Source organism: Schistocerca gregaria, chromosome 4 (assembly GCF_023897955.1).
Source record: "Schistocerca gregaria isolate iqSchGreg1 chromosome 4, iqSchGreg1.2, whole genome shotgun sequence".
Lineage (NCBI taxonomy): Eukaryota > Metazoa > Arthropoda > Insecta > Orthoptera > Acrididae > Schistocerca > Schistocerca gregaria.
In genome coordinates, this window is record NC_064923.1 from 218552068 (window position 1) to 218573358 (window position 21291).

At 39.1% G+C, this 21291-nt stretch overlaps 1 protein-coding gene across 1 annotated transcript in view; it reads left to right on the top strand.

The window, feature by feature from the left end:
• LOC126267097 (transforming acidic coiled-coil-containing protein 1) overlaps positions 1-18151 on the top strand; it is a 320226-nt gene extending 302075 nt beyond the window's left edge. Inside the window, exon 15 of the mRNA XM_049971979.1 lies at positions 17229-18151. Within this exon, the coding sequence (XP_049827936.1) occupies positions 17229-17418 (190 nt within the window). The 3' untranslated portion in view covers positions 17419-18151. The remainder of the gene's footprint in view (positions 1-17228) is intronic.
• The last annotated feature ends 3140 nt before the right edge of the window (positions 18152-21291 follow it).

The following is a 21291-nucleotide window of genomic DNA, read 5'->3' on the forward strand; positions in this document are numbered from 1 at the left end:
CAGTTAGCATAATCTCCGCTTTTTCAAATGATATTCTAAGGCCTACTTTCTCTGCTATTCCTTTAATGATTTCACTTGTTGCCTGGCTTCTTGAACGGTGTTGCTAGGAGAGCAAGATCGTCAGCGAATACCAAGCAGTTTAAGCTAATATCATCTTTTGCACTTCCAGTTCTTATCATCTTTGGATTGTCCTAGTACCATTCTCTCATTATGTATTCCGTGCACAGTTGAACAGTTAATGGCGATGGGCAGTCACTGTGTCTTAATCCTGTTTTTATGAGGAATGGTTCCGAAATTTCTCCGCTAAACTTCACTTTTGATTTGGTGTTGGTTAGAGTGATTTGTATTGTTTTAATTAGTGTTGGATGGAGTCTTAAATTTCTTAAAATTTTTAATACTGAAGGTCTGTGGTGACAGTCATATGCCTTCTTAAAATCTACAAATGTTATTGCCAGAGGTTTGTTCCATTTCTTGTAGTATGCTATAATCAATTTTAAACTAATTATCTGCTCTGCACAGCTTCTACATGGTCTGAAACCTCCCGGATATTCTCATAACTCTTGTTCTAATTGCTCCTTGATTCTTCCATATAGGATCTTGGATAAATTTTGTATGTGCAATATAGGTGAGAGATTCCTCTGTATTTGTCTGGATTGCTCTTATCTCCCTTTTTGTGTAGTGGGTGGATGATAGAATGTTCGGGGAATCGTTCTGTTACCCAAAGTTTTGTTAGAGCTATGTGTAAGGTGATCCTGACTGTGTCACTTGCATATTTCCACATTTCAACAAAAACCTGATCTTCTCCACATGCCTTATAATTGTTTGTTTTTTAAGAATTATTTCTACTTGTTGGAAAGTTGGAGGGTCTAGTTTGTTAGGTTTGCTTTTTATTGGGGTATTTATGTTGATTTGTAAGGGTTCTTTGGGTTCCTCACAATTCAGAAGTTTGTTAAATGCTTTTGCCATGATTTCTGCATTTTCCTTGTTACTGTGTGTCATTCTTCCATTTTCATCTGTCGGTATTAGTGTAGGGGCCTCATACTGTTGTAGTTGTTTCCCAAAGATTTTATAGTAGTACCTGGAGTTGGTTTTATGATAATTACCTTCTATAGAGGTTATAATATCTTTATGGGATCCTCTCTTGATTCTTCTAATATTTTGTGTGAATTTTTTTCTTTCATTTTTTAGGTTGGTGGCATTTTCTTCAGTTTGTGTGTTCAAAACTTTAACCGTGCTTGGTGTCTATCTTCATGGAATTTGTCACATTCTGATGTCCACCATGCATGTTTCCTTCATGTGTTCAAGGGAGCTAGATTCTCTGCTTCATTTTTAAGATTAGGCACTAGTTCTTCTAGATCATCTGATAATTTGATGGTTTGTGTTATTTGTTGGTATTTATTATTTTTAATTAGCTGATGCGGGTCAAACCACCTTTTTATTTTATTAGTTTTCCGGTCCTCTTCTTTAACAGGGCGAATTTGATTTTAATTTTAACTATATAATGGTCTGAGCCTGTGTCTACTCCTCTCAGTACTTTAACATTGTGGTACACCTTATGAAAATTTTTGTCTATACAGACATGGTCTAGCTGCCACTCCCCCTTCCTCCAATCTGGATGTTTCCATGTTTTAAGTTTACTTGCCTTCCTCCTTAAGTATGTTGATTTAGATATAAGGTTGTGTTCTCTGCAGAGTTCTACAAGTCTTTGACCGTTTTTGTTCATAAATTTATGTGGACTCCATTTTCCAATTATATCTTTATATTTCCTTTCTTTTTATTTACTCTGTTCACAGTTTGTTGTAGAAGGTCCCAAAATTTATCTACCTCTTCCTTTGTTTTTGTTAGACAGTTTTTTTTTTTTTTTTTTTTTTTTTTTTTTTTTTTTTTTTTTTTCATTTGTTGGGGCATGAGCTTTTATTATTGTATAGGTTTTATTCATTGTTTTAAAGCTGAGAGTCGCAATTCTTGATGATACTGCTTGGAAATCCGTTACTCTGAATCTATTATTTTCGTGTTTACTAAAAACCCTGTTCCAAACGGAGGATATTGTTTCATTGCCCTCTGTCCTGGTTTCCCATTATAAATTTTGTATCCTTGTGATTCAAATGGATCCTCTGTGGTGTTTCTCATTTCTTGGATCCCTGTTATTAAAATTTTTTGTTTATTTAGTTCATCTGCGAGCTCCTTGAGTTTTCCGGTCTGAAGTGGTGAGTTTATGTTGTGTGTTGCTATACAATTTATCTGCTCATGTTTAATCTTCTTTTTGTTTTTAGTTTGCATTTTGATGGTTGCAAACGCTCTGATTTGTTGCTGTCAAAATAGCTCTCGTGGACCAAATACACCCTCTGCGGTTAACAACCGTAGTTGTAAATCGGAGCTTGCTCCAACTAAGGTTTGACAACCTTTGAAAGTCAAAAATTATGCCTTTATACAAATACAAAAAAACTTCCACATGCCGAAAGCAAATGGTTTGAGAAACGAGCAAACACACATCAATATAGACTCTTACATTTAACAGGTCTCTCTCTCTCTCTCTCTCTCTCTCTCTCTCTCTCTCTCTCTCTCTGACTATATGATTTCGAGTCAGTGAGTCTGGTGAAGAGCGTAGACAACAAGAATTTCACAAGTGTGATCCATTATGACTCTGAAACAAAATGCTCAGTTGGAGCTTAAACGCAAAATAATTTGAGACATTGAGAAAACAGACAGACAAACATGACAATTGGAACCAAACATTTGGCTTTCAGATTCAATCCAACAGTCAATTATGCCATGGATGTATTGGTTAACTTCAGAACAATGTAAAATGTTTGTCAACATTGCTTTGATTGTATATTTTGACACAAACTGCCAGTTTGTGCGAGTGGAAAGATCAAATTACTACAATTGACACTGCCAATAGAACCAGTGGCATCATTGCTCTTTGGCCAAGAACCTGGGTCGAAGCATTTCTAGCAGAATATACAAAAGTACAACAGTTCCTTCCAAATCATTTGGGGTGAATACTGTCGAAGAACAAGCACTTAACACAACTTTTAAGATAAATTCTTTTTCAAATGCATGACTATCACATACACAAATATATCACACAAACAAACCTCAACAATTCACAAAGTCTCTCCATTCGAGTTTGGTTGAACAAATTAGCTATTTCATTCATTTAATTCAGTAGATTCTATTACCAATCCAGATGAAGTCGTCAGTTATCCAGTTGAATTCCTATTTATTGGATTTGCTAGGAATGCCACCGCAAAATTTGCAGCTCAAGGTTGGCTTGATGATAATCTTGTTGCACAGTCTGAACCAACCAAAGCTGTGCACTGGAACAAGACTCCCTGTTAAGAAAAGCTGAAGAACAATGTGATTGAAGCAACAATAATCAGAGGAAAGTTCTATGACAAGGATGTTCTGATTTCAAGAATACCACTGATACCAACTGACTTTCCATTTCAGTTTAAGCTTGTCCAGTTTTCTGTTCACCTAGCATTCACAGTGATGACTAATAAATCACTGGGAATTAGTTGGAAGTGTGTGGAATAAACCTTGAATTGTCACCTTTTTTCCCATGGGCAGTTTTACACAGTGTACATGAGAGTTGGTAAACCATTGGCACCATTAGTGTCTCTCTGGACAGAAAGACAAAAAATATCTTTCATCACCAATTGTTGTGATGAACACATGAAAAACATCAACAGATTATCGTCAAAACATTAAATTCTTATATATTTCGTTTCAGTAAATTTGATCTTACTGAAAATGTTTTGTTTCAAAAATTGAAGGAAAGATTCGGTTGGATGAATTCCTTCTCAACTGACTACGTACAGCCTAAACCACTGGAGATGCAGACGTCTATAAATGCTTTCTGTTAAACTGGCTGCGAGAGAGAACATACAAGCTGTAGCATGAAAAGTGCAAGTTTGTTTTCCATTTTGCCATCATTTTTAACAGAAAACAGGAAATTTGTTTTTATGGCCAACTTTGTAATCCTACCTGTTCGTATATTAAAACCATGCAAAATACTGTCATTAAAGCTTCAAATTGAATGAAACATATATCCATTTGGCTTGCTCTCTCCATACTCACGACATATTTCACCTTCATGTAAGATGATTAAACTGCTAAAATTTAAACAGTAAGGATTGTTTCTAATAAAGTGAAAAGTGTGTGGTCACATTAACTAAATAATATCTTTCTTAATATGGTGTGTGTGGACAGCGATTGCAGATGTAAGTCTTTGTAAACAGCAAGGAAAACAATAATAATCTGTTTCTGATCAGTGTGGTGAAGCTTTATAATAATGATTTGGTTTACATATGAGAGGCCAGTCAAGCTGTTTTACAAATAAGTTAAATGTTCCTCAGGTTAGGTTTCAACCAGCGACTTATGGAGATCGTCTTATAAAATTTGGTGTTTTACCACTCTTTTAACAATTGAGCTACCGAATATTTGAGGTGTAGTTAGGTGAATTTAATTTCATTAGGTCATGCTATCCTTTGTTTTAACAGTGGAAGAGCATATCTCAAAGATAAGTTAACTTAACAGTGCAACATATTTTTAATTAAATTAGTGAACTTGTGCGTCGACATGGTGGCAGTTTGCCGGTACAGAGCAACCACATTTTGTATGTCTTCTCATTCTCTGGAACACTAAAAATCAGTTTCTCAGTAGTTTTTGTAGGTGTATTTGCACAGTATGGTACTACACACCACATGCAACCGATTTTACGAAACATAAATTTCAAACCAAGGCATGACTGTGAATTACCATTATGATGGTAGGAGCAGGGAGCTAGCCGTTGATGCCACATAACTCAAATCGAGCATTTTAGCGGTGTTCAAACTATTTGAATTCCATTTCCGTTTTTATGAAAGAATTCTGAAATTAAAGAGGAAGAAAAACATGTTAGGAGCATAAAGTGATGTAACTAACAATTTAAGACAATTTCCAGAAAACAGTCAAATACCCTATTGTCCAGTATTTTTAGAAAATTGAGGAAAAAGCTTTAACATTTTTCACTGGACTTAACACAACACAATATTTTCTTTACAACGCACTAAAAAAGGAGGTGTAGTTATTCCTGCTGTTCTTATTATTTGTTATTAGTTGTTACTCATCCTCACACCCATCACCATGATCTTCATCTACTTTCATCTACTCCCCTTTGTTATAGTTTTCTTCTGGGGTACCAAAAGGAGGCCCTTGTAGAAAGTTTTGTTTTCTTCTCCCAGCAACAGCATCAAAGTACAAAGACATCTGCTTTAGCTGGCTGAAAATCTGCATTCTTTGTGCAATATTTTTATATCCAAAGAAGTAGGTTCTTTAATAGGATTCATCTTGATTATGATATGTCTATTTCGTGGGTGAAAGTAAAGAGTTCCACAATGAGGGAAAAACTTATCTTCCACATCAATGCAAATTACCTGTACCTGCTGCTGTTTTAGGTGGTTTTGGTGTTTTCAAACAGAATGGCCCAGTAGCAAGTTTAATGTATACAAAATTATCATGTTTCATTATTTTTAGCTGGAGTGGATGAGGCAACATACAGGCTTTAACAATTTTTAGGAATGTCTGCAGTCTTTGTCTTTCACGTCTTATGCCCCATCAATGAGAAGTATTGCTCATAGTTTCATTTCATGCTTGCAAAGGCTTCTGCCTTATCAAGTGCAATGTCTTTTGTTCTAATGACTATTCTCAAAATCTCTTTCCTCAGTTTTCATTTTGCCATTCAAGGAATCACATGTAGTACATGTATCAGAACGGGTATATTCAAAATGTTTTTCCAAAGTTTTATACGGTGTCCAGTCACTTTTGTAAGTAAGGTTTATATGGTATTGGTGGAAAAATTAGAAATGCATAGTACTTGTGATCAAATCTTCTGGCAGGTATCTTTGATTTGGGATATCACACTAGTAGTAGTGCTATTGCCTTGCTTTAAAGGAGTTTATATAATAGTAAGTCAACTGAGCAGTCAACTCTGGTATCTATTTTGGTCTCTTTGTATGTGAACTTCTTTTATCTTTTGGAGGCTGCCCACGGATTACAATACTGTTCTGGACTCTGTATAGTCTGTTCTTGGTTATTCCATGAAAGTTAAGGAATGGTACTTTACTAAATGGAAAATCCCTACCTTCAGTTTCTGAACTTGCAAGAAAATGCAGCTGCACGGCCAAGACATTCTTTTTCATCTTCTTTTGTAGATGAAACAGAAGAGCAAGGCAGTATTGATTCAAAAAGGTGGTGTGTGTGTTTTTAGATGAACCCCCTTCCATTGCAAGGAAAGTTTGAAAAAGACCTGGAGTTGCAAACAGATAGCCTACTGGTTAAGGCAGTCATCATAGAAAATCCGGAAATCCTGCTTAGAATGGAAAAATGCCAAACAAGCTTACAATCTGAAATTTTGTGCATGGTAGAATACACCTTAAGAAGGCAGTGTCAGAATTGTTGAAGGTGTTAGTTTTGCTGCATGCAGAACTGTGTTTAACAGTGATTTGTGTAGCCATTTTGATTAACCCCTGAATTGGCAAATGGACAGAAGTAGCTGTGATGAGATCTTAGGTGGATACTAAACTGGAATTTCCAGCTCCTGAACTGCAACAAAAATATCACTTGCCCTTTTCTGTATTTGTTATTATTTCTAGTTCATTTTGATAGCTGATCTTGTGCAGGTGTGTGAGATGCATTCTAGTTATAACACCTCCAATTTTGTTCTCAGTTCTGGAAACAGAAACATGTGGTATGTTTTTAAATATGCATGTACTGGTTATGAATATGTGACAGAGATAACAGCATTTTTACGGCACGCAGAATTCTAATGGCAGTAGTGATACTGAGGACTTTTTTCTAAAATACCTAGAATGTCGATGTTTTCATGATAGGTACTGTTGATGCATTATAAAGACATGTGACAGTGGATGAGACACTGATGCTGTGTGGAACATAGCATCAATTAGCTAAGCAGAATTTACCTGCCCACTGTTGCATGAGCAATTTTCCTGTGGTCTAACCAGACTTCTAAAGAAGTGTTTGCAACAGTCATTGAATCATGGCAGTCAGCATTGTGAGAAAGAGTCCAGCTACAGGGAGATTACATTAGGAAGTGACAAAAGTTTCACAGTTTTTATTTGGGTGGTTTGTGGGGGAAAAAATCTGCATTGTTATGACAACTTGAACACACCTCATAATTCTTACAAAGATGAGGAGCAGGGAACTAAAACAGCAGGTTTTGACATTACGTTGCAAATTCCTCCCAGCATTTCAGTCAAGAATTTAATTTGTTGAAATGGAATAGCACTTCCATGAACATCATTTTATAACCACTTTTATACTACAGATCTTATTATACTTTTGGAATTTTATTTACAATGGAACAGTTTATCACTTATTCTCTATAGTAAAAAAAGGGTCTGTTGTGTAACATAGACATCTTTCCTTACATCAGGCTTCACGAGCGAACGAAAAGTTAATGCATTTAAGGAATCCTAGTAATTACGAAGTATGTCTAGCCAAATTTGTAGGGGTTAGGAAATGGTCCCAGCAGTTGTTCTGTATATGTGATCAAATTTGTAAGCCATGGCAGTGACTGAAGTGCAAAAATGCTGATATGCGGATGAATCTGATCTGACAAATAGCTATTGGAAATTTTGTTGAATCACATTAGTTGTCCTGGACAATATCTTCATTTCATCAATAGTAATCTATTGTTGGACTGAAAGAGGAAGATGACGATATGTCCAAGTCAAGAATTCCATAAAGAGAATGAATTATGCTCTGCAACTGATTATTTATTGATATATTTATCGTATGGTGTTAACAACTACACAAAAGTATCTGCAATCAAATGGAAATGTCCAAACGTGACTACCACTCTAGAGCACTGTTATTTGGCGTAGTGTCCTCAGATCACCATCAAATGCTCAGTGGACACTCCTCGACGACGTGTTCTTTTGTTTGCTCCTCCACTCTGCTGTCTGTCAAGTCCACTTCTGCAAAGTGTAACCACATCTCAATTCACCCATCCTGATGTGGTTAAGCCTCGAGCAGGTGTGACATGGTAGTTGGAATCCATCAGCCTTCTTTGTTGTATCTTGAACCAGATGAGCATTTCTGTGGGTGAATGTTTATTCCGGCATTGTCGCCAGTTCAAAGAATCAATCCAAGGTGGTTTACTTGGATTTCAGATGAGTTGCTGGTGGCTTTTGCAGGACATCGTGCAAGGGAGAGTTTTTATGAGATGTGATCTTGATGAGCAAGTTTATCTTAGCTGCTTTCCTCCTCAGATCTTGTGGAGAACAGTATGTTGGGACAGGTAACTACTGAGTGGGGGTATTCTGACAGTCCCAGTGATAACACGCGTGGCTTCATTAAGCTGCACATCAATCTTTCCAGAATGAGATTCTCACTCTGCAGCGGAATGTGCGCTGATATGAAACTTCCTGGCAGATTAAAACTGTGTGCCTGACCGAGACTCGAACTCGGGACCGTTGCCTTTCGCGGGCAAGTGCTCTACCATCTGAGCTACCGAAGCACGACTCACGCCCGGTACTCACAGCTTTACTTCTGCCAGTATCTCGTCTCCTACCTTCCAAACTTTACAGAAGCTCTTCTGCGAACTTTACAGAACTAGCACTCCTGAAAGAAAGGATAGTGTGGAGACAAGGCTTAGCCACAGCCTGGGGGATGTTTCCAGAATGAGATTCTCACTCTGCAGCGGAGTGTACGCTGGCAGAAGTAAAGCTGTGAGTACCGGGCGTGAGTCGTGCTTCGGTAGCTCAGATGGTAGAGCACATGCCCGCGAAAGGCAAAGGTCCCGAGTTTGAGTCTCGGTTGGGCACACAGTTGCCAGGAAGTTTCATATCAGCGCACACTCCGCTGCAGAGTGAGAATCTCATTCTGGAAACATCCCCCAGGCTGTGGCTAAGCCATGTCTACGCAGTATCCTTTCTTTCAGGAGTGCTAGTTCTGCAATGTTCGCAGAAGAGCTTCTGTAAAGTTTGTAAGGTAGGAGACGAGATACTGGCAGAAGTAAAGCTGTGTGTACCGGGCGTGAGTCGTACTTTGGTAGCTCAGATGGTAGAGCACTTGCCCACGAAAGGCAAAGGTCCCTTAGTTCGAGTATCGGTCAGGCACACAGTTTTAATCTGCCAGGAAGTTTCACATCAATCTTTGTTGTAGGTGTGCTGTTTCCCCATCAAGGAATGCGATATTCACCAGCAGAATACACAGGAGCAAGTGCAGTGCACCCCAAAGATTGCGGTTACTGCAGTCAAGCAGTCCCTGGGCAATGGGTTCATACAACCTAATTATGCCATGAAAGTTCTGCTACACAGCAACTACTGTACTATGCAGTAGAACCTACATCCAACTGATAAAGAGATTGAGAATAAAATGTTGATAAATACTCCATTTTCTCTTATTTTAGTATTTCTTCTGTATGATCTTTGCAACAAAGTCCATTCTTAATCTTTTGTCCTAATTTGCAGTGATATTCCTGAAGTCATATACGTGGAGGTGGAAATAGTAATACACGTGTCAATAGCATTATTGAATATGAATGTGTTGTAACATTCATTGATTGCGCATTAACCTTCTTTTCCACTGCGAAATGATGAAGTGCTGTTTGCATACAGTTCTTTTAATGTTTACGTCCAATAAACTTGGTAATTTTACAACTTCCTATGATGCATGATTTTTTAAAAATCTGTTTAACACTTTGGAGACGAGCCACTTGGAAGAATTTTGGACCTAGGAAACCAGCCATTTATGCCATTATTTAAAGCATTTCTAGCACCTATGTAACTGATGTATCATCAAGAGGTAATACATAATTTTAAAAAGGCTCATGATTCAAGAGTTATTTTTCATATTTACTTTAGTTCATTGATAGATTGCAAATTTCATAATAATGAGTGGACAGTTATCTTCTCAAGGAAAAAGTATGAAGTGAATTATTGACCAATTTCTTGCTCTCTCAACAAAAGTGACACATTTGCTGCAAAAATTCTGCAAGTTCTAATGAGAATATGTACAAAATTATATCAATGTGCTCATACTAGCTCCACCATTTGAGACAGTAGCTGTTATGTTCACTAAGTTTTATTTCTAAATAATTCAATAAATTGACAATTTATGGCAACACCAACCAAGTGGCATGTAACAAGGAATCCATACATTGTTCTCATAAAAAATGAGTCCAATTTTCAAGCATACATGACTTGCGCATCGATAAAATTGCAGCCCAACCTGTACTCGGGCACAGTCTTTTTAATTAACACAAAAATACTGCCCAAACTATCCTCGGGCTTTGTCTCCAACCTGTTAACAAATTTGAAGAAGCCAGGAAATTACAAGTTTGCGTTTCATTTGTGGTTCGGAGGACCCAATCTCATAGATTGGCAATTGTAAATGTTTCACCTTCCCCCCTCCACATGGTTCTTTCTTTGTGTAATCCCCCCCCCCCCCCCCCCTCCCTCCCATTCACATTCAGATTTTACAACATGGGAGTAACTTTGTATGCTGCTTAAATTTAATTATTTTTCCCCACTTGTTTTAATGAAATTTTGTTACTAAAAACTGTTGCAATATGTGACTATTTTGGGCTAGGAAGGCATATTTGTTGTTACTTCTTATGACACAACTACCATCATTCGAACTACAGTTCCATAAATTACCAGTTATTTCTTGTTTATTTAAATGTTCCATTGTTTCAGCTGAAAGGTCTACAGCACTTAAATAAATTTGTAAGAAATTAAATATCAAGTCGTACATATGTATGTCTTCAAGATAACAAATCGATGTCAGGGATATTGGATGGTAGTTTTGTGGATCACCCCTACTACCCTTCTTGTTGACGGGTATGACCTGTGCTTTCCTGCAACTCCTGGGAAAGGTTTTTTGCTCGAGGAATCTGTGATATGTATGTATGTATGTACGTACTCCTCAAGCGTGGCGGAGGGTACCTTTGACCACTACCAGTCATTCCTTTTTTGTTCCATTCACAGATAGAATGGGGAAAAAATGACTCTTTATGTGCCCATATGAGCCCCAATCTCTCTGATCTTCATGACTCTTCCACAAAATGTACATTAGCAGCAGCAGAATCATTCTGCAGTGAGTCTCAAATGCCTCAGTAGTGCTCCTCAAAAAGAACGTCTCCTTCCCTCCAGAGATTTCCATTCGAGTTCCTGTACCATTCTCGTAATACTTGCATGTTGGTTGAACCTACTGGTAACAAATCTAGCAACCCACCTCTGAATTGCTTTTATGTCTTCCTTTAACCCAACCTGTTGCAGATCCCAAACACTCAATCAGTATTCAACAATGGGTCACACCCGTGTCCTATATATGGTCTCCTCTACAGATTAACTACTTTCCTAAGATTCTCCAAAGAAACGGAAGTCGACCATTCACATTCCCAACTACGGTCCTTACATGGTCGTTCAATTCCATATTGCTGTGCAGAGTTATGCCTAAATATCTAATGGACACAACGGTGTCGATCACACCCTACTAATAGTGTATTCGAACATCATGGGTTTGTTTTCCCAACTAATCTGCATTAAACTTACATTTTTCTGCATTCAGAGCTAGCTACCATTCATCACGCTAACTAGACCCCCAGGGGGGTCTGCAACTCTTTTGTGGATATGTGCATGGCGGGCACGGGACCCCGAGCAAGTGCAGCTTTCTTTGATTTCCGGACTGCATACCTTCCTTTTCCACATCCTTCCCCTTCTCCCCCTGTGGGAGTATGTTTCATGAAAACATCTGGAGGTGGACGCTTGTAACTGTGCTGTAAAGTCTCTGTTCTCCCTTTGTCCTTCCCTTTTCTTGCCTCCTCTTTTTACCCGCTCCTCTGCTGCAGCATTTAAGACCTCTCTTCTTTCCATTTCTTTGTTCCTCCCTTTCTCATTCTTTCCTCCCTTTCTCATTCTTTCCTCCCTTTCTCATTCTTTCCTCCCTGTGCGTGTCTGAAGGCCGACCCATACGTAGCCACTGACGGGGTAACGTGTAATTCCCAGCCCCGGGTAGACAGATAGGACACATACATACTCCATGGTAACGGCCAGGCCCACGGAGGGGTGATTACCGGAGCTGGTACCTTCCGAGAGTGCCAATTGGTCCCTCCGTCTGTTTCTCGGGAGGTGTGTACAATCACCTAAGGCGGGATTGCCCTCAGAGAGGGCCCCACAAGGAAGGAGCACGTCATCGGACACGCCGGTAATCATGGGGGATACTTCCACAATGCTTTCCTCTACGTCTACAATTTCTGCTCACAAGCAAAAGTTAGTTGAGTCTCAGCCACGGACATTTCTTCCATCAGTGCCACAGTTCCTTGTCGTTTCTCGGTCAGATGAAGGTCAAGACTTCTCCACAGTCAACCCTTTCATTGTTCAGAAAGGTGTCGATGCAATTGCAGGACGTGTAAAGTCTTGTTCCTGTTTACAAAATGACACCTTGTTGTTAGAAACAGTCAGTCCCATCCAGGCACAAAAATTGCTGCGAACTTCACTGCTACACACCTTCCCTGTCCAGGTAGAAGTGCACCGCACTTTAAATTCATCATGTGGGGTGTCTTATACACGCTCACTCGACGGATTGACCAACGAGGAAATTCAAAACTACCTGTCTGACCAGGGCATAACCACTGTACATAGTCATAGTAGTTGACAAGGACTTGGTACCAACCCGTACTATATTCTAGACATTTGTTCAGTGGTTTAATCATACCAGCCAGTAGTGTTCCAATCCGGTCATATGGGTTACGTGTGGCACAGATGCCCATGAGGGTGCTTGTCCACCTCCATCCCCTCGTTGCATCAACTGTATGGGTGACCACCCTGCTTCCTCTAGAGTTTGCCCCATTTTCAAAGATGAATGGCTTATTCAGGAAATCAGAGTGAAAAAAAGGTGTCTACATTTGCTGCTTGCAAGTTATTTGCAAGTCGAAAGCCCACTGTGCCACCAGCAGGTAAATCTCCAAGGTCTGCTAATGAGGCAGCCACGCAGACTTGTGATCTCACCTTTAGTGCTACAGTCATCAGATTGGCCAGTGCAAAGTTCACTCGTTCAACCTCCCCACTATCACCTGCTGACTCTACGGCTCACCCTTCATCGGCTTGTGCTAAATCACGAGCCTCGAAATCAAATCAGACACCCAGACTTCCAAAAAAGAGCCTACTCACGAAGATTTTTTACGTACCCCAACTTCACAGCCATCGATTCCTCCCTCACCTCAACGTTCTGTTCCCAAGAAGGCTCATAAGAAACCATGTTCCTCTCCTTCTCCGCCACGGCATATCTCATCTACAGCGCCACCTGGCAGTAACCATCAATGTATGACAGAAAACTGTACTGGTCCTCCCATGTTTCCTATATTTCGGCTCGCTGTCTGTGATCCCTTAACACCCTGCATGTTCTGAATGGTACCTCTTGGGGAGCGGACCGAGTGGTTCATCTCCACCTCCAACCCGCCTTAGTGCACCCTTAAACTTGGCCGTCTGTTCTTTGGCGTCTCGACTCTGTCCACCACTGTGGATTGCTTTTAATGTCTGGAGCCTTTTACACCAGCCCTGTGGAAAGCCTTTATACTGATACTGCTGACCCTCTGCTGTCCAATCGTTGAGCTGTCCTGAGTCGTTATGCAAGCCATCTGTCTTCCATGCCTGCTTAGCTGGCCCATGACCTTTTTTCAACACCACCTTGGTATGCAGACTGCCCTTCCTCTCTTCTACTACCGGGAGTCCGCTTCCATCGACTGATACATTCTCATTCCTTCCACTTTCCTAAAACTTCCTTGACAGCTGGGGGTACAGCACAGCCTTGGCTGTACCCCCGGATGTGCCTGCTCCATGACCTTTGTCACCTTTCCAAGGATGGTACCCCCTTTTCTTGTTTATTGTAAGGCATTTACTGTTATATGCGCACAAATGAAGGATGCAACATTTATTTACACTGATGGCTCAAAAACATCATTTGTTGTTGGGAGTGCCTATATTGTTGGCGACACCCCTAATTGAATTCAGCTTCCCAACCAATGTTCAGTTTTTACTGCGGAGCTTTACGCTGTTCTCCAGGTTGATCCGTCACCATCAGTGCATACAGTATATTATTTGCTCAGATTCGCTCTGCTCTCTCCTCAATGTCCAAGGTCTTTACCATGTCCACCCTCTGGTCCGCCGGATTCAGGACTGCCTCCACTTGGGGGGCATCTCTGTGGCATTTCTCTGGACCCCAGTACACGTTGGTATCCATGGAAACGAGGCCAAGGCTGCAGTCTCTCTTCTTCAGCCTGCTGTTTGCATGGTTCCCTCCGCCGATCTACAGTGTGTTTTATGTTGTTGTGTTGCTCTTTTATGGCACGCACATTGGCCTACATTTCCCAATAATAAATTGTGGGACAGGAAAGTTCTTCGCTGTGCTTGGACCCGATTTCTTCTTCGGGAGGAGATAATTTCAACTAGACTCCGGACAGGGCACTGTCTTTTTAGTCATCGACTTTTTTTTTAGTGGTGATCCTCCCCCACTTTGTCCCCACTGCTATCAACTGTGGACAGTGAGATATCTTTCACTTCAGTGCTCCTATTTTATTCCGCTACGCACTCGTTTACAGCTGTCACCTGATATGTATTCCATTTTAGCAGATGACACGCGCTCAGCCGATCACATCCTTGAGTTTATTAGAGTGTGAGATGACGTCGGTCATTTGAAGCTCTTTCGGGAAAAGAACCCCCCTTCTGTAGTGGTTTTGTAAGCTTTCCTTCTGTGTTTTAGTTTTGAGTTTCACTCCCATTGCTGCTGATTTCCAATTTCTTTCTTTCTTTCTAAAAGGCTTTCCCTAAGTCACAGACCGGGTGCTAATGACCATGGCAGTTTTGCGCCCTAAACCCATTTAAAAAAAAGGAACCTAACTAGAAATTTTGCCATCCCATATTCTCTACTTATCATGATAGATTATAGTCAGAAGAGGGGCTAACTCTGCTGGAAATTCAATATACGATCCTGTAGGTATTCCAGTGGACCCAGAGCTTGGTTTGATTTAAATGATTCCTCAACACCACTGAAACTAACATTTATTTCTCTCATCTTTTAAGTGGTCCAAGGACTTAATTGGGGCAGTTATCCTGGATTTTCCTTTGTAAAAGAGTATTTGAAAGTGAAGTTAAGCACTTCAGCTTGTGCTTTGCTACCCTCGGTTTGAATTCCTGTCTCATTCATGAGTGAATGGACACTAACTGTGGTGCCAGGAACAGCCTTTAAGTATGACTAGAATTTCTTTCAGTTTTGTGAAAGATTGTTTGACAGTTTTCGTCTATGGTAGTCACTGAAGTCTTCAGATATTGTTCTCTTGACAGAGGAATGCATTTCATTCGTCATGTCTCCATCTATAGTTCTATGCTTTGTTTTACGCCTATTATGCAGTAGTCTGTTCATTTACAGTGGCTATGCCATGGAGGCCCCCTTCCATTCTGAACTGTTCCACTGGGTACATATCTATCCAGTGCGTGGCCAACTAATCGTTTAAACTTGAGCCCTAGCCTCTTCCCGTGCTTCTGTTCCTTGCTTGAAAGTTCCTCTTCGAGATATGACATTACTGCATTTTTACATATTTTACTGGACATAAACATTTTGCTGCCTGTTATAGTTATCATTTCTACTTTGATAATTATTGTTGCCACAACTGCATCACGGACACTGATACCAGTTTGGTCAGGTCTATTTGTTACACTACATCTATTTCCATCATTAGTGTGGCTTTGCACTATCTGTTGTAAGTAGCTTTCAGGAAAGGCAGTTAGTAATGTTTTACAGTATGTCTTGCCATGTCCTTCACAAACAAAACTGCAATTTTCCCATTTGATTATTGGATGATAAAAATCTCCACCGATGATTACAGTATAATTGGGAAACTTACTTACATGCAAAGTGAGGTTTCCTACCAAATTTTGGTTTGGATCAGGTGGCGATTCTGGCAAGTGATAGGAGGATTCAATTACCATTTTATGTCCACTCCTCATACTGAGTCTTGTCTAATCAATCTTGTATGCAGCTTCAATTTCTGTCTTGGTAGATTTGAGTATTTTGCCTATTGCGACAAATACACCACCTCCATTTGCCATTACTATATCCTTTCAGTAAACACAATTTTTCCCCAAAAATCTTGCTGCCATCAATTTCAGGCTTCAAACAGCTTTCTGTACCCGGAATTAATGTGAGTTTCACTGCTCTTAAGGAACCGTTTCAAATTCTGGCACTCTGTTGCAAATGCTTCGGCAGTTTACTACTAGGAGTTTCATTCTTTTGCCTGTAGGGACATTGAACATTCTTTTGAATTTTACACATGTACTTCTGGGCCTCCTACAGCTGTCAGTATGTGGACTGAATGAAGAGTCACCTAATGAAGTTGCAGCTTAGCTTGCCACAGAATCCTTAAAGTCTCTGGTTCAGTTCTTCCACTCAACTCAGAATATGGAATTATGATCAGGTTTGGAGACAGTGCTGCAAATTGTGAGCTTTGTTAAAATGTTGTGTGCAAGACTAGTCTTCTCAGCTTTATCTGCTTGTTGCTGGAATGATCAAAGTATGACCTCAGAGACCAGACAGGCATCGATAGTTTCAGCGTGTGCCAGAATAGCCACTTCAACATTTTGAATGAGACCCCCAGGCACACACACTGAGTGAATCTAGTTCCCTCCCTCCATTATTTGCTGCCATTTCTATAAGGATGCCGTTAATAGCTGAATGTGTGAACTAGAACCTACCCATTTGTGTTTGCCTCCTCCTTGATACAGGACAAAGCAGGTTTCCACCAAACAGGTGAAGTGAAGTGAGTCCCACTGCCTGTTTAAGTTTCAGTGAAAGCACAACTCCACAAATATGTTGGTTAGGGGAATCAGTATAACACCCATTTATGTCTGTTAAAAAATGGTGAATACGAATACCAGATGAAAAAAGTCCCCCTCCCTGCTTTTAGAACCAAAGCCAAGGTTCATCTGCGTAGGCTTGTGCTACTATCTCATTGAATACATGCTGCTGTTAGTGAACAGAAATTCAGAAGCAAGCCGGCTGTTAAGAGGTACTACTTTTGGGGATTTTATTAACTTGACAAATTATGCTTTATGTGACAGTTGCTTTCAGTGTCCAGGAAGTGCTAGATGCAACATATACTGTTTTATAAACTTCATATTGTTTTAAAGTGGTTTTTGATATGCATTTTTCTGACATTTTCACAGTGCTAATCAGGAACTCGAATCATTACGCCGCAGTCATCAGGCAGAAAGTGCGAAGTTGCATGCCATGTTAAAGAAAGCTGAAATCAAAGCAAGTTCACTCGAAGAAATGCTGGAGCAAAAGATTAAGGAAAACCAAGAACTTACAGCGATATGTGATGAACTGATAGGCAAAGTGGGATCTAGTGAATGAGAGTACCCTGTGTCAGTTTTCTTTCTTCTTTTTTATATTTTTAGGTAGACTTTATCCGGCCATGTCTTTCAGTGAAGTTAAAACTTGTTGTTGCTTGTAATTTTGCCCTGCTAGCTGGGATTTCAGTAAATATCAGCACATTGCTAGAACAACTTGTAATTGTAGAGTTATTATTTGTATTTGTAAATAAATGTTTAATGCTTCATAAAACTATTTATTGGTAAGTGCAATTGTTTGTGATGAATTATATAACCCACTAGTAATGACATACTGCTTCATTGCAGTTTTTTGTGACTTGTGGAGGTTTGACTAAACAGATGTTATGTCATCTTAATATGTGGTTAACACTTTTGTACTTGTAGTAAAACTACATTTGTGTGTGTGTGTGTGTGTGTGTGTGTGTGTGTGTGTGTGTGTGTGTGTGTGTGTGAAAGAGAGAGGGGGAGGGGGGGGGGGGGGTACTTTGTAAATGAACTTGACAGCAGAGACATAACAATTATTTCACATCAAAGTAACCCAAATGTTGTAAAATTTATACATCGAAGAGCTGTGCAATTTATCAGCTTTTGCATGACATGCATATGTATATAATGTACAGCTACTATTATGACAAAAGAAAAATTTTAATTTCTATATTTTTTATAAATTTTTGTTTTATGTTGTCTTGCATTAATTCTAAGAACAGATTTATGTAGGATGTTTAAGAGTAAATAAATATATGATTTCAGTATAATTTGGCTTTTCAGAAGATCTGTTCCTTTCCTGGTATATACTAGTATGTGATGTGCACATGTGGTATACATTAAAAATTGTACTGTCATGGAGTGTTTCTTGTTTTCAGTTTAACACTATTTACTTTGAACATTATAATGCAACAGAAAGAGAAAATTCAATTTTTTATCTAAAACTAGGAACAGAAAATTTACTACTACGCATTGTACATTAGCTGATATCCGTGGTCATACATTATGTTGAGTTACAGTATAACACTCACTCAGTCATAAAATATTATTAATCTATTAAAAGTTAATTATGTTTGAATTCCAATCAAACCACACTGCCTGTTTATTTAAAGTCACACATTGAATTTATTTACTCTCATCCCTATGAGGTACATCACTGCCAATACCTCCCCAAACAATTTTTGAGAGATAGTGGGAAGTGTCATTACATTCCAGTGGAAAAAGAAAATTAAAATTTTTTCTCTACATCTTGTTAACTTGCTGCTGCTTGTCATAATTCCAGAATAGTCACTTGGTTATTATCTGATGTGTATTTATTCTGGAATGTTTCCTCCGTCTTTTGTAAAAAGACTTGACAGCTTTTGTACTAATCATTTTCTGTGCTAGCATGTGGGCGCGCACGCTCACACACACACACACACACACACACACACACACACACTTGTACCACATTGTGTCACAGAATACCCAGTGATACGACAGCAGTTGGGCAGGTAGACTGGGGAGCTAGGTTGAACTTCCATCTACATATTTTAGCAATGCTTGTGCTGGGAGAAAGAATCCAAATGTTTCAGATTGTGAAACTGCAATTGAAATCAAGTATGTTTTGCCCAGAAGTGTTTTCCGGCACTGGGTGATAAAAAGAGTCATATATTGGTCACAGTTTGGCAGTGGCTATTTATTTGGGTGGACAGTTGGTTGACCAGGGTGTATACAAGTAATTTTGACTGGTAAGAACCAATATTCTAACAAAGGATATTACTGTATCCCGCAACTGCAGAATAATACTTCAACAATCCAACATAAACAAGAGAGAAAAACAAAAATAACTTAAATTGCAATTGAAAATGTGTCGAAGGCTTTAGGAAGACTACACAGTGCTTCGTAACAAAACATTGTCTCCAATCTACCGGGAAAAGGGAGGTGCCAATTGGTATTCTTAAGGAAGAAAACTTTATCACGAAGCGCCTAGCATCCAGCGCACGTTTGTCTATTGATTATTCATATGATTTTGAAACACTTCCCTGTTAAGCTTTTGAATATTTTTGAACACATTTTAAGTTGATTTCTGAATGAATCATAAGCTGACTTTTGAATGCATGCATAGTGTACGCGATGTTTTGTCAGGAGAATCCTCGTCACATCTGGAAATAAACTTTATGCAGACAAAAGGGGACGGGGCTATATGAGCTGAGGGAGAAAAGCCGAACGGATGAATGCCAATCACTGTCTGATTATGTGGTTGATTGGGTTTGCGAATGATCAGCGTTGTTATTATTACTAGCAAAGTCCATAGATTCAGACTACCAGAATGGAAATAAATGACTGACAGCAATAACAGGTGAGAAAGGTTACGTATTATCTTCTAGATAATAGATATTCAATAAAATGAAATTTTGACAGAAAATTTTTGGCCATATTGCAACAGTAGTAAGGACCAGAAGTACAATCCCCGGCTAGCAGCCACGTAAGTTCTATTCTGGAAGTAACGCGGAAAATGTGTTGTTTGAACACGTAATAATGCCTAACCTGAAAATAATCGCGGGGTAACTAAACCTGTGATTCTGGCAGGGTTGGTGAAGTTAATTGGTAAATAAATTTTTACAGTGGCAGCAATAGCTACAGAATTGGCGACAAGATTGTTTGTTAGAACGAAAAAGGAGAAGAAACGGGGACATCACACAAATTATGGAAGAATAAAACAATTCCAAATTTATATAAAAATTTTGTAATACTACTTTTCGATCTCATGCTCGAGAACCTGGTGCGTACAAATGAAATGTGAAACTATTTCCTAACATAAAGTTTTTTGCTTGTAGTAGGCCTAATAGGCATTTGATATTGGTACTTATTGGATTATATTCTGCCTTGTTATTATAAAAATGGCCAAAACAGTCTCGTTTATTTGGTGTGTTACAAAATTGCTGCCTTATTAGAAAGGCCTATTTTGTTTTATCTAGCAGACAGTGACAAAATAGATGTAATCAGATCGAGAAACCACACCAGTCTTGGGTATTATTTGTATTAATAGCTTTTTCAGTATTAGATAACGACATTTCAATTTTTCATTTAGCAAAACGTTTGACGAACTTTGATGAGGTAATAGATTCTTTCGCAGTAAGGAAAGCATGCCATGTAAAGCTGTAGCAAGATTAGAGAGAGAAAATGCTAGGTGCTAAGGTTTGAAGAAATGTGTAATTTCTTGTTTATCTCTTGTCAGTATGTATCGTGCCCCATTCACGTGTGGACTGCTATTAACAATACTTGGAATCTTGTCAGTATTGGTTTTATATATCCTATATTTAATTTTATGTCACACAAAACAGCAAGTTCTTGTTCTTTTGATTACAAGTAATCCCATCCGCTATTAATTAATTGAGAGATTTTTTAAAGAGGGGTAGGCTGTCAAACCGGCCGACTGGGAGAAGGAGAGCTACCACAGGACATTTCAGTTTCCACTCTCCTGAATATAGTTTGGCCATGTGGTAGAAAAATGCTTTATGAAGACTCGTGGCACTGCACTCTGGCATACTTAAGACCAAATAATATGTCTTACATTTCCTCGAATATATATGTTTTATGTTTCAGACTTTTCAGAAAGATGTGTGCTACAAGATGAACATATTTTGAAAATTCAATTTTTTTTTTGTATTGACCAGTTCGCAAATGTCATAGATCCGGGGCTGATGCGCAGAGCAGTCTGAGTTATAGTGGGTAGTCTCCGCGTGCCCCTTGTTTACATTTAGTGATTTTGTGTTTCCCCTTTGTTTACTCTCACGTCAAATGAAAACAAAATGGATATCTGTGGCCGGGAGCTCCCAAGTGAATTAAAACACATTCACATAGGAAGGCTGAAATATGTCATTAGTTTCAGATTTTATTTTATTTCCACCCTTCTGACAGTCAAGCA